We start from the raw sequence: 13,169 nt of genomic DNA, 5'->3' as shown, positions 1-13,169 counted from the left end.
TTGACTTTGTGCTGAAGATTTACATTATTCTTCTTCAGTGGAATCAAAGAGGAGGTAATTCTGTTTCACTGAATCTCCTTTTCATTGAGGCTCCTAGGCTTTGGCAAAACATGGGGAAGCATTGGAAACCGTATTGAATTACATAGTTTATAAAATATCTTTCTTTACATCTGAGGTAACGTCTTGACACCTTTTCTTAAAAGTAATGGTAATGAAAAGAAAGTGGTAGAGCGGCGGATAAACACTAAAAATAATACTCTTTATCAGCCATAGAACCTTTTTTCTCATTCTCTGCATCGACTGAAGAAAGTAGAGTTGTTATCTCCAATCAATCTCATTGTGAGGCCCTAATTATATCTGATTGGGAAAACAATGACACATGGAATCCAGCGAGATAATTATAGTTCTGAATCCGCCCGTCCTTTGAAATGACGACATAAAGGCATCAACACAGCTGATTCATTAAGGTGATAATGCAGGTAGAGGTAGCAGATGTGGGGATACGGATGCTTTTCATCTGCGGGGCACTTCCTGAAAACAAATGTTTCTGATGTGATTTCTGGTGAAATGTGGTAGAGTAGCTCAGTGGGCTGTGCTCCTGGTAATGTGAGCATGGTGTGTTTTGATTCATGAACCCCTCACGCCTCATTCCTCCTCAGGTCTTGTGGGTAATGATTGCAAACCTGTGATCAGTGTTTTGCAGGGATGGCTGATGCTAGGGATTGAAATATAATCCATTGAACTATTATACTATTCACATCCTTATTTTGTTTAAGAGGAATTGTCTTTTTGTTCCATGCACACCTAAATTACTCTCGATTTGACAGCAGACACGGCTTTACTTATTCAAATCCTGGACAAAAATCTATGTGGCTGAAACTTCTGCAGAGAAAAACTCAATACTGAAGATCGGATAATGTGGTGTTGGTTATGGTATTTGGAACCAGATGACAGGAAATACATTTTGAATTCTTGTTTGTTTTTGATTGTTTTGGGTGGTCCCAATACCAGATGATGAATCAATGTTCCTGTAAACAATTACTACTTATTATTTATCATACCTGAGGAATTGATTCATGTTGAAGGGAATTTTAAACAGCTGGTGGAGTTTATTCATTCCACATAACAACTTTTTTGTGGAGTTTTTTTTATTTAATAAATAAATTCTACTTTTTTTCTTTAATTACAGGTTCACTTGGAGTCTAGTTCTTCATGCAGGGCCAGCTGCTGCTATAACAGGGATATGAAATTGCTTAGGGCCCCCAATTGACCCCAGAATATTGATGACATGCAGGGAAACTGGGGAAATGTTTTCATCTTTCAGTTTTATATACGTTTTCAAATTTAGTGCTAAGCTGTAGTTGAACTTTTAACTCAATTCAGTAAGCATGGAGGAGAAAGATTCATTTAATCTTATTTTCCTCCTTAAATTAAATATGTTTGTTAAGATTTTCATCAAACATCCTTTCATATTTGATGCTTGATTGGTTTTTCTAAATGTCAAGATTTGTTGTTTTAATTAACACATTAATCTTCTATCAGTGAGATAGCGGAGATCATAACTTCAGTAGTGAACCCAGGACCCGAGGAAAATTGGTGCTTATTGGTTGCTGAATGAGCTGTAGCTTAAGAACAAAATGCAATCTCCAAGCTATTACTTTTTCCAACCAATTCATTTATGAATCCATCCGCCCTCTTGCACCCTTTCAGCCATTGCTTTTACGCCGACGTGACGGGACACTGTTTTTGCGCAGGTGACACCGGCCAGGTGACCTCACGAGCCCGGCTCCCGAGCACGTGGTAACCCCGGTCAACTTTTACCGGTACCTTTGTGTAAATCCCTGCAGAACAAAATCACGAGGAAACAGTGAGTGTGAGAAGATAAGGAGCAGCACAGTCCGGAGCGCTTCTTCTTCTCTCCTCCCCCTTCAGACCCCGCCGCTCCACTCCATCTCTCCCTCTCCCTTTTCCTCCCTCTCTCTCTCCCGCTCTCTCACTCCCCCTTTCTTAAATTGACATTGGTCTGGCTCAAAACATGATAACAGAAAAGCCTTCCTCCGCTCCCCGTTGTCGGGCTGTCCTCAACCACGATCACTTGAAACCGAAATAAGCAGGCGTAAAGAGGAACGGGATCGCACAGTGTCCTATCAGCAGCTCCTCAGAGGGAATAACAAGATACCTTTATACGGTACAGCCTCGTATGTGCTCTTGCGCATCGTAGATCTTAGAAAGTGCTCGTGTTTAACTCTAGTGAAAGTTAACATGTATATGCACGCTTTGATACGCGCGAGCCTTGGATTTGTAGGTTTCTGCCTGGTCGCCTTTGTCCAACAGTCAGCTTCAGGAAGTAAATCCACTCAAGGTAAGTTTTCATCTGAAAAATAGCTTAATTTTTAACTACTGATGGTAGGAAATGTGCTGTTTTGCCAAATGCTTGTAGCCACATTTATAGATGTGTTAGATGTTTTTGGGAAAGCCTGTAAATATGACATTTGATCAGTGGTCTAAATAAATAGACTTGAATAAAGGTGTATTAAAACAAGTATAAAACTGAATATTTATACATTTGGACGGTACAAAGTGAAGCTGTTGGAGCTTTTTATCCATCAAATACTCAGTTAATTCAAGCAGATGCCTTCTGTTGATCCACTGACTCATTATGCAATCACTCAATTGCTTTTTCATGTTGTGTCAGTTGATTTGTATTTATGCAGACTTGATGAAAGGAAACATAAAAAGGCTTCAATTAAGTTTCACTGAGTGTTTTTTGTTGTCATAAGAAAGAAGCAGCTGTCTTTGATCTTCAAAGAGCAAGCAGTGTGAACAGTTATGTTTCATAGCTAATCCTGCAGGTAATTGTAGTGAGACTGGCAGGAGGTATTTGTCACAGTCCAGACAAGTATTTGACACCGTCCTGTAACGCACACATGGAGGAGTCTCTCTGTCAGACACTGCAGCTACAGTGCCGGCCTGCCCTGCTGGCTGCCCTCTTGCTCTCTTGTCTTGTGAGAAATGATTCAGACTAGACAAGGGCTGTCTGAATAAAACACTCTGGCACCGTACAGAAAGAAAGACATGGTGTTACACACAATCTGTGATCCGCTCAACCTTTCTTCTCAAGGGTTTTCATCACTTAATTTTCCCACAATACAAATGCCAAGACGGAGCTGCCAGAAGTATTTGCATGCAAAGACACATCATGGTTTCTGTGTGAGTACTGATTGTGGTCGGTGATGTTTCACACACACAAAAAGACATCTCTCGGGCGGTCGACAAGGCAAAAAGAGAAAGGGGGTGGGTGACTATTTTGCATCCTGGGTGGTCTGCCCCCACTTGTGGGAAAACTCAATATTTACATTTTGCAATTAGAACTACTTTTTTCTCACTTTATTTTCCACAACATCGATTACACACTTCCTTGTAGCGTGGAATGCCTCTATGTGAGTGTCAGTCTGTAATGACATGCACCTGTTTGATGGTGACCGAGTGAAACGCCATGAACAACCACTTGGTTGGCTTCTCCTGCAGTTCCTGTTTATCAGTGCTAGAGGAGCAGCTCTGCAGTGACATATTTTCTGAGTTATTTGTGAGCATATTATTTGCTTACTGAAAATAAATATAGTTTTTTTTGTGTCGGTGGCAACTCTGTGGCACTGACAATTCTGCAAGCTGGGAACAATTTAGCAAACTGTAGAAACGCATGGATGAACAATGACTAAGAAAATGCACAATTTGTCATCTCAATATTTATTCAACGCAGATGTTGCTGGGTCTTTGTCTTTCATCAACGTCAGTCTAATCATGGCCCTGAGTTTCAGGCATCAGTCATTACTCTCAGAAGAAAAACGGAGCAAAAGAGCAGTGGAATGAGGGAGGGAAGATTTGAGGATGTGGTGGAGAGAATGACAAAGAAGGGAAAATTGAGACAGGGGGAAACGGGAGAGATTAAGGCAGCAGAGACAGACGGATAGAGAGAAGGTTTCTTAGTGTGGCACCAGCAAAAAGCGGGGAAAAGAGAAGGAAAGGAAAGAGGGGAGCCATACACGTCATGGCAAATCACTTTCCCTCGAACACAGTCAGGAGCTCTTCGTTAATGCAGCAGCACCAAGGCAACGGTTGGTGAGGGGCTGACATGCTGCTGTGGCTGGCTATGTTGGTGTAACCTCTGCTCCGGGGCCTGGGGGTCTAAAGACGCAGGGCTGCCTGAGTGGGGAGGAAGGCCAGATCCAGGCCCGGACACACTGTGGGAACCGAGCAGCCTTGGCAATATGAGGCCCAAGTGACGGGGAAGCTTACCTAGAGTTGCTGCATGAGTCCCCACTATGAGGGAGATGGAAAGGAAGAAGAAACCCCCCCTCCATCACCCACCCATCCACCCCCAACACTCACTCTTTCCTTTTTCACCCAACTCTTGCTTTGTTTGCTTTGTCCTTGCTTCCTTTCCTTTGCACTTAATGAAGTAGCTGTGCTTTTTCTCTGTCAGCCATAAGCTACGACTGCATGACACCAAGAGTGTCAGAAAGCTCGCTGTCAGCCTGTGTGCTATTTATATTAATGAAACCAAAAAGACCTGCACAGCTCCCTTCTGTCCCCTTCTTCACTTCCCTCGATCCTGTCCGGCACATTTTTGTTAATTGATAGAAAGCAGGACATGTTGCAGGTCTGTGTAGGCATGGAAGTGTCTGCAAATGTGTGTGCATACTTATAATTGGGACAGTGAGAGAGTGTCTGTTCTTTCGAAGCTGGAGCCACATAAAATAACTGTTATTTGAATTTTTATTTCTGCCCATGGCCTTGAACATCTCTGCATGTGAGCTGTTTAGTAGAAAGAAGGAGAAGAAACAAAAGACAAATGGACAGTCTACAGCACTGTCTTCTATGGACATGGCCAATCATCTCACTTGACATTTTGACAACACTTTGGAGTTCATCTTTCATCACCTTCACTCTCGTTTCTCAGGCTGGGTGTTTTATTTTATGCATTGCCTGTGAGTCCTGACAGGCTCATGCAGTGGTATTTGTTAAGCAGTTACACTTATCCCCTCAGAGGCTGGAAGTTCTTTAAAACAAGCAGACACAAAAGTCCCTATTTGCCTGCCAAGGTACTGGAGCACAATTCCTGGTAAAGTAATTTTTAACAGCCTGGCAAATGGAAGATGTTTTCAGGTCAGCCAGGGAAGAAAAAAAACACACCTCTCATGTCCTCATCGGGATGCTCTGTGACTTTGAGAAGTTACGGACTTTGCAGATCAGGACATTGCTGTTCGGATCATTTAACCAAAGTGACATGTCACCCTTTAATTTCTCCCATTCATTACATCTCGATAGGTAGACCCAATTAAAGCAGATGAGCTCCTAACCTAGAAATGCCCTTTACAAAAAGGCAGTCTTTTCTCTCTCTGCAGCAGGCATGCAGTGACAGATGGTTGTGTTCTCGTTATGATCCGAGTGTCTGAGGCAGGTTAAGCCTCAGGGTAGTCCTCGGTCACTTGCTGATGAGTGGGTTGAAGGGATCAATCAAGCTTCACTTTACCACTCAGCCGACACACTCAAAAAGCATCTGCCTCACAAGTATCGCTCCAGTACCACTGTACATGTTGTTACAGAGCAGCCGAGAGAGCAGAGAGATTATTATCTTGGCATTACTTGAGTGGTGAAAACACTTGATAACAATTCGGTCCATGAGCAATGCTGTATGAATCACGAAAATGACTTTGATCTATGGGTGTGTTGCGAGGACAAGTGTGTGTGTGTATGATTTGCGATGAGGGATTTTTAGACTGGATATTAATGATTGCACTTAGCAGGCAGATGTACATTCACTGCCCAAAATGAGGCTTGACTATAGATAGAGAATCTTTTCAAAACAGTTGAGGTTTATTGTGCCTTTTTAGCTTTCTCCAGTGTGGCCAAGTTGCTTGATACAAACATTTTAGTTTAGTTTCAGGGCAGGCACACTGCAGCTTCGCACAGAGCGAAGGCCGTGTTTACAGGCACATGTAAAGTCGGAGCTGTCTGGTGCACCCAAGGCGATTCAGTGTGCCTTGGTTCTGGACAGTCGCTCACTTTCATCCCGGTTGCCGCTGGAATGAAAAAAGAAAGACATTTTCTTCTGCAACAGAGTGTCAAGGAATCTGGCCTTAAGAATTGTGATTTCAAGGTCCCTAAACAAGGAACCGTGCACTTTGCAAATGATTAGCATTTAATCCATCTATTCCCCCTTTTCCTTGTATTAAACTGCATATTCTTCTCTTTTGTGTCTTAAAGAAATGAGAAACTGGTTATTAGTTCTGTCTTCTTCAAGTTTCACTGCTTAATGTATCGGCATCACATGGACAGTTTTTCAATTTAAAGGAATTCAAGAAACACACTTATTTGAGTAAGAAAATTGACACCACTTCTCCCATCGTTCAATTTACGACTACAACCAGTGGCTTACTTTAGCGCAAATACAGGAAAGGGGGGGGGGGGGGGCAGCTAACCTGGCTCTGTCAAATTGATACTGAATACATCTCCGAGCACCTCTGAAGCCCACTAATTAACACCTAATTCCTCATTTGTTTAATCAGTCCTAATGTCTCTGCTGGTTGCCTGGCAACTGCTAAGAGTCGAGGAAGAGTCTAACGCCCCCGTTAATTGTCATTACTACACTTATATATCTGTACGGATTGAACAATTAAGTTATAACGAGTTATTTTTAGGTGCTGGTAGATGCATTTTGTGATGTGATTGAGGCTAGGTGTTAATGTGAATTTCCAGTCTTGATGCTAAGCTGACTGGCTGCTGGCTGTAGCTTCTTATTTATGGTATAGATATAAGACCGGTGTTGTTATCAAACTCTGAATTTTCAGAGTTTTCTGTGAATGATTGTTTCAGTGTGTGTCTGCATGTGTGTGTGTGTGTGTGTGTGTGTGTGTGTGTGTGTCTTTGTAGTCTAATCATCTTTTCATCTTTCCAATTATATATTTGTACCGCTTTCCATCATCTGTGCGTATAAACTGAATTTGAAATGTCACAGCTTCTAACCTGTAGATATTGCAGATTCCCTGTTAATCCCCAGAGGAACACATCAGCTGTTCAGATTCCTGTCATGGCTCCTTTTCTCACTTTCTCAAGCAGAAAATCACCTTATCAGCAGCTAGCGACACCCCTGTGACCATTATTTGTCAGCTCATTTAGAATGGTTGTAGGGTTCACAATTTTGTACAGTGTGGATTTTGTGCAACAAGAGGAAAAAGTAGTTTAAATCACCCAAACTTTTCCTGCAAACACCATGACAACTGCTTTGTATGCAACACCAGTGTCCGGTGGTGAAACATGCAAACCCCCTCACACTGAGGATTGCAGAGCTGGTGTGGAGCTTGTTTATTTATTGAGGCTTTAATCTGAACAATATGTTCCAAATGAGTCCTGTGATGCTTCTCCCAATTGTGGAGTTGTGGTTTAAAAACTCTCTCCTGCTCCCACCTCCGCCTCTCTTTCCCTCTCGGCCTGTCAGTGGCCTTTGTTCTCTGTGCAGATGCGGCACTGTGCTGACAACATCCCTGTTGGTTTCGGGGGAGGATGGAATCAGTGTTGATGGCACTTTAACCCCCCCAGACTTAAACTCACCTCCAGAGCCCCCTTCAAATGTGCTGATGGCTTGCTGCGGAGCCTCCGTGCCGTCCCTGAGCCAGCTGCAGCAGCTCTCAGATCATTAATCCTCTAACCCCCCCTCCACAGAGACCACGTTTGTGTTTCTGTTACATTACTCACTGATTGGGGATACTGTGACTCAGGAGGAGATATCAGTGGGACTGTCACCTCAGGCTCTATACTTTCTTAGACCCACAGCTGACGCCCCACCGTCCTTCCTCCTCTTTGGCCTCTCTTCCCCGCTCCCCCCTGTGACCTCTCCACTGAATAATGGGGCTGCGTCTCTCTTTGAGAGTTTGGGGGGGTCAGCGAGGGACGTCATTAGGCTGGTCTGCGGTGGTCAGCGTTGTCGGAGGGGGGTTGGGGGTCAGAGAGAGCCTTGTTTACAGACTGTGTGTGTTTACATTCCTGATGGTGAGCGCCAGCTTTAGAGACTGCTGGAAGTCAAAGGAAATGCTCTTATTCTGCTTAGTAATGGAAAAATCCAACCTAATACATCAAGGAATCCAAATGAAAAAAAAAGACCCGTTATTTATTTGGTGGGTTCTGGCCAATGCATTCTGGGTAGAAAGAGGGATGACTTCACTGATGAATATGGGACTTCCTCAATGGACAGAGGCATGGGAAAAAACACATGACCCTCTGCAGTATTTAATCACCCCCACTGAACTCCAGATATATATTTATTGCAGACTGTAATAGTTTATGCTGTTGATTAATGGCAAGCACTGGTTTTCACGGCTCTTTGTTTTAAATCATTATGCAATTGATCATACAGGCATTTGGGCTGCAACTAGAGTTATGTTTATTATTGATTAATCCGCAGTATATTTATGGATTAATGAATTAATCATTTGGTCCGTCCAAATGTTAGAAAATAATTCCCATCTTAAGTTTCAAGAGTCCATTGTAACGTGTTTTAATATGTTAATTTGTAGCTCTAAAAGCAATCAGCCCATGATATACTGTAATATTAAAATGTGCTCATGTATGTAATTCACATGTTTAAACAGGGTACTCTCAGTGGCCAGGTGTCTATATATTGCACAAAATGTTTATGGCTAAAAATATGTATTTAGTTTTCAATAATAATACTTATAACAATAATATCCATATTGGGATCATATTACAACAGTAATGATGCATTGATCATCCATCAATAGGAACATTTACAGCAATATTAAATTATAATTTTAAAAGCAAAAAGTACAATAGTTCCAGACTTTAGATGTGTAGCTTTTACTCCTCATATTTTATTACAAACTATATTTTAATGTTTTGCTTGGATGCAAGTTAACTGACCAACTGTCGTGCTTTTGATTATTATTTGTTTTCAGTGACAAATATTTCTCTAAAAAAGGTTGCCAGAAGTTTCCTCCTACAGTAAACTTGCCCTAACATTTTTACCTCCTTAAAAAAACCTTCAGATATCATATTTTCTGCTCTGACACCCCGTGCTTCAGTCAGATTGAAATGCAGTAGTGATGAAGAGGCCATCAAACAGTTTATACGTCTGTACGAGTGAAATGTTAGCAATAAGTGATTATGCTGTCTCACTGCATTTAAGCGAAACATATATCCAGTCAGTTCCAGCCCACTGAACTTCACATTTCTGAGCTTTAATGCCTGCTTCACAGCTTACACAGAGAACCATTCACTTTATGCTCCAGTTTGACAGGAAACAACTAAAAATATCACACTTGTGCTGTAATTGCTACGTTGCCATCTTTATAGTCGGTACTGTATCTGGTTAAAGTAACCACCAATGAATGTAATTGCTGTGTGCAGAGGGTAAAGTGTCATGTCAGTTAGCTCTGTTTGTATAAATATAAGGTATACAGCTGGTCTAAGTGCCACCCTTTCCGTGTATAAAATAAGGTGCATGGGGCCATTAACAGTGGACGACACATGCCAAGAAGGTTCAAAAATCCCCTGAAAGGTACAAATGAATTTCTTGTCACTTTGACTCATCATGGGAAATGGTTACAATGCTCAATTATTCAGTGTGGTAAATATTAGACCCCCAGCACTTGGAGCATGTCATGTCAACCTCTCTACGCTCCCTTAGTATTACTCCATGATTCACTTAATTACTGTAATAAGTGTTTTTCTTCAGGAGGTGGTCCGGAGGTCTGTGAGTCATAGTCTATTAGGGCCACACATGCTAAAGGAGAAGCAGAGCACCAGATGCTTGGGCTGTGATCAAAATAAGAGAATCAACATTATTTGTTCGGAGAGTTTGAGTAATGTTTTATAAATGAAACAAGGTAAGACTTGTCTCATCATCGGGGCTGTCTTTTTTTTGATGGAAAGCAGATACATTGTATGTGTTGAGTTAGTCGAACTCCCCAACCCAAAATACCCATTAATTAGATCAGTCCTTACAGAAAAGGTCAACTGTAGAACAATGGGTACATCTCTAATTGTGGACTTAATAAGCTTACCAGGTTATTGGAAGCTTTTAAAAAAATGTAAAGAATAATACAGGGTTTAAATTCGCCTTAAGTTATTCCCTGTTTTGTTCAATGGAAATTGAAAGGATGGACTATAATTTGTTAGGTTTGGTCACGTCAATGTATTAAATGCCAAAGGGGAAACTAGTAAAACTTTAAACACATTAAATCCAACTAACTAATTCCCATAATGCAACTCAATAACAACCTTTCATTTGAATACATCATCAGTTTTTTCAAACTCCCTCCATTACATTTCATTATTGACTTCACAGGCTGACTTGTCCCTTATCAGTAAACTGAGTGCCCTTTTAAAGAATATACAAGCACAAAGTTCACAAGGTTAATAACCATAAATAATAGAAAGGAAGTCTTATACACTTTGGGTTTAAACAAGTTCAAGGCATAGATAGTCTTTCAGCATGTTAACAAGATATTGCCGTCCTTAAACAGCTTTCATGTTTTTGTTCATTTTTGCTCCGGCCCCAGATTCATCTGAGGCTTCATGGTTGGTGGACACAAGCAGGGAGGGACCCGGGGTTTTGAAGTTGTGATCACAGTTTCTGAAAGCACAGGATCAGTCAGTGGTCATGATTCCTAAACATTTAGAGTGTGTGAAGGATGAGTGTAAATATCCCGAATGGAAGCAGTTGATATTTTTATTCACAACTTTTTAGAAGTTTGCTGGACAGCCAACAGAGTGTCCCTTCATTAGCTGAAGGGGATCTTGGCAAGAGGGGGAGAGATGCTAAATTTTGTGTTAATGTTGACGTCTGCATTTCATCAAAACCATTTTTCTGTGGGGGCAGAGGGAGGGGGGGGATGGGGGGGTCAGCTGCCCTGCACATTTTGAAAACCTGTGACATTTCTCCAGTGTGCTGTGATAGTTTTGCAACAACCAGCCATAGTTCCTGTCCTTTCCACAACCTCATACTCACTTCCTCTCATTAGTGCCTACCATATATAGCACTGGGTGTAGACCAATTCAGGCAACTAATATATCTGTGATGTGGTGAGCGTATACAACATTTAAAAGAGAAGTGGGATACTTATTGTTTTTTAGTTGTTGTGTTTTGAGTTGTGCATAATGAGGTATGTGCAGAGTTAGCTTTTACATTTATCTTCTGAAGGGGGAAAGTTTGTCTGTGCTCACCTGAAATCTGAGTTTAAAATGTATCTAGAACTATTTTGAAAGCAAATCAAGGAAAGACTTTGGGGAAGTAGGAGACATCTTGTACCAAGTAGTCAAAATTCTAGATTATTCTGATGCGGGTGAAGGAGTAGATGTAATTTGAACAATTTTAACAAGGTAGGTAAACTTATTTGTGGAAATGTATTTGTATTGGTATTTAAACATGTCTGCATGGGAATCTTCAAATGTGTATAGGGACATTGGACATATTCATTTTCCTTTTTCTCTAGCGGTACAAAACATTGCTTGCTGTTTTTTCTCCAATCCCAAAGCTAGACTGAGGAAATTAGACATTTTTCCAAGCCCTTTGCTTTGCCTTTACAACAGATGTTTGTGAGTTGAACATCAAACCATCATATGGGTCATTTACAGCAAGTAGATAAAGAAGTGTTACCTTCTTTCACACAGAATCAGACATTCAGCCTCTGCTGCTCTGTAGCTGAAGTCATTATCCTGACCTTAACCCCATCCTGCACAACCACAACCCTAAGTATAGTGTAAGTGTGGTTCTAAGATTGATAATTACAATACTTGTTCCTTTGTAATTATACGCAGTATGACAAACGCTGTGATCCTAAGAACACCTTTTTATGGACTTGAACCCAGAACCCTTCCGCCTTTCCAGCAAGGAGCTCATGAAAACGATGAATTTCATCTGAAAATGCTTTTGTCAAGAAAGAATGTTTTGTTTCTGACATGAAACTGTGACCGTTGAAAAGCCCTCAAATCATTCTGTCAGGAATACACAGCTGAATACTCTGCTGCTCCCGCTGACTGAATGCATCACTTGGTCCATATTCTTTGACGATTATTTTGAAAGTTGATTGCAGGCAGCGCCAGTAAAGCTACACCTATGGGTGTCCCAGCTCCACTCAGTCTATTTCTGTATCTAAAGGAAAGGTGATGGGCTGGAGGGGGGCAGTTTTGGGGCAAAGCAAACAGCGAGGGTCTCAACACTCAAAGTAAACATTACCCTATGTTTGAACTACACACCTTCAGCACTACAGTTCTCCCACACACTCGCGCTCTACCCTCTGAGTTTTATTTCTGCTAACACCCCCTTGAGCCGGCCCAGCTAAATACACCGCTTATCCCATGGTCTTCTCATAAATCAGGGAGGAAAAGCACCTCTGACAGGGTCTCACCTCCACGGCCAGCAGCCCTTAGCCGGCAGCTCTGACATTCATGCAGGGAATAAATGGACTAATGGCTTTTCAGAGTAACTTTCCTAATAACCATCTTTGAGGACATAAGGATGTTTTTTTTCCAGAAAATGTAATACAAGTATAATAAATCACATTAATATGCCCCACTAGCCCTGAAACTCTCCATTTGCCACCTACGGAAATTAAAGATATGCTTTGCTGAGTTGAGAGAAAGTGAGGATACATTTAGTAGTTTAACACACAGCGAGTTTCATTGAGCAGACAATAGAGCATGAAGTGAGTCGGTTTAAGGGGAGTGAAAACATGTTTCATTATTGTACATCTTGTTTTCATCCAACAATATCATTAAACTCACTACTCTGAGAATGTCACTGGGTTCAAACACAGACTCCAGCTTCTTGTGGCGTTGATGTGCTCAAGTGCGTGAACCAAAGGAGGGCAGCAACAGCAGCAATATTCAAAATGACACATTCCCAGAAGGAAACTGTTTAAACATCTGAGCATTGCCCAACATCCCTTTCTTCTTTGGTTTTGTTGTTTTGGCGTTGTTTATTCATCCTTGTCTCGAAGCGTTGGCTTCATCCTCCACTGCCTTAACTTGTTTCCAACAACTGTGATTCCTCAACACAAAAGAATGAAAGAAATTCAATGAAAACACAATCTTTTCATCTCGGGCATGAGTCAATTACCAGAGCAGCATTTCTGAGCATGCTCCATGTTTTT

The 13,169-nt window shown here is 41.5% G+C and overlaps 1 protein-coding gene across 4 annotated transcripts in view; it reads left to right on the top strand.

The window, feature by feature from the left end:
- The first annotated feature begins 2,033 nt into the window (after nt 1-2,033).
- scube3 (signal peptide, CUB domain, EGF-like 3) overlaps nt 2,034-13,169 on the top strand; it is a 72,239-nt gene continuing 61,103 nt past the window's right edge. For all 4 annotated transcript variants that reach the window (XM_063885785.1, XM_063885767.1, XM_063885776.1 and 1 more), the window contains exon 1: nt 2,034-2,362. In XM_063885785.1, the coding sequence (XP_063741855.1) occupies nt 2,263-2,362 (100 nt within the window). In that variant the 5' untranslated portion in view covers nt 2,034-2,262. The remainder of the gene's footprint in view (nt 2,363-13,169) is intronic.

The sequence above is a fragment of the Eleginops maclovinus genome, chromosome 1 (assembly GCF_036324505.1).
Source record: "Eleginops maclovinus isolate JMC-PN-2008 ecotype Puerto Natales chromosome 1, JC_Emac_rtc_rv5, whole genome shotgun sequence".
Classification (NCBI taxonomy): domain Eukaryota; kingdom Metazoa; phylum Chordata; class Actinopteri; order Perciformes; family Eleginopidae; genus Eleginops; species Eleginops maclovinus.
Note: the sequence above shows the minus strand (reverse complement) of the source record. Positions and strands in the feature narration are given on the sequence as shown.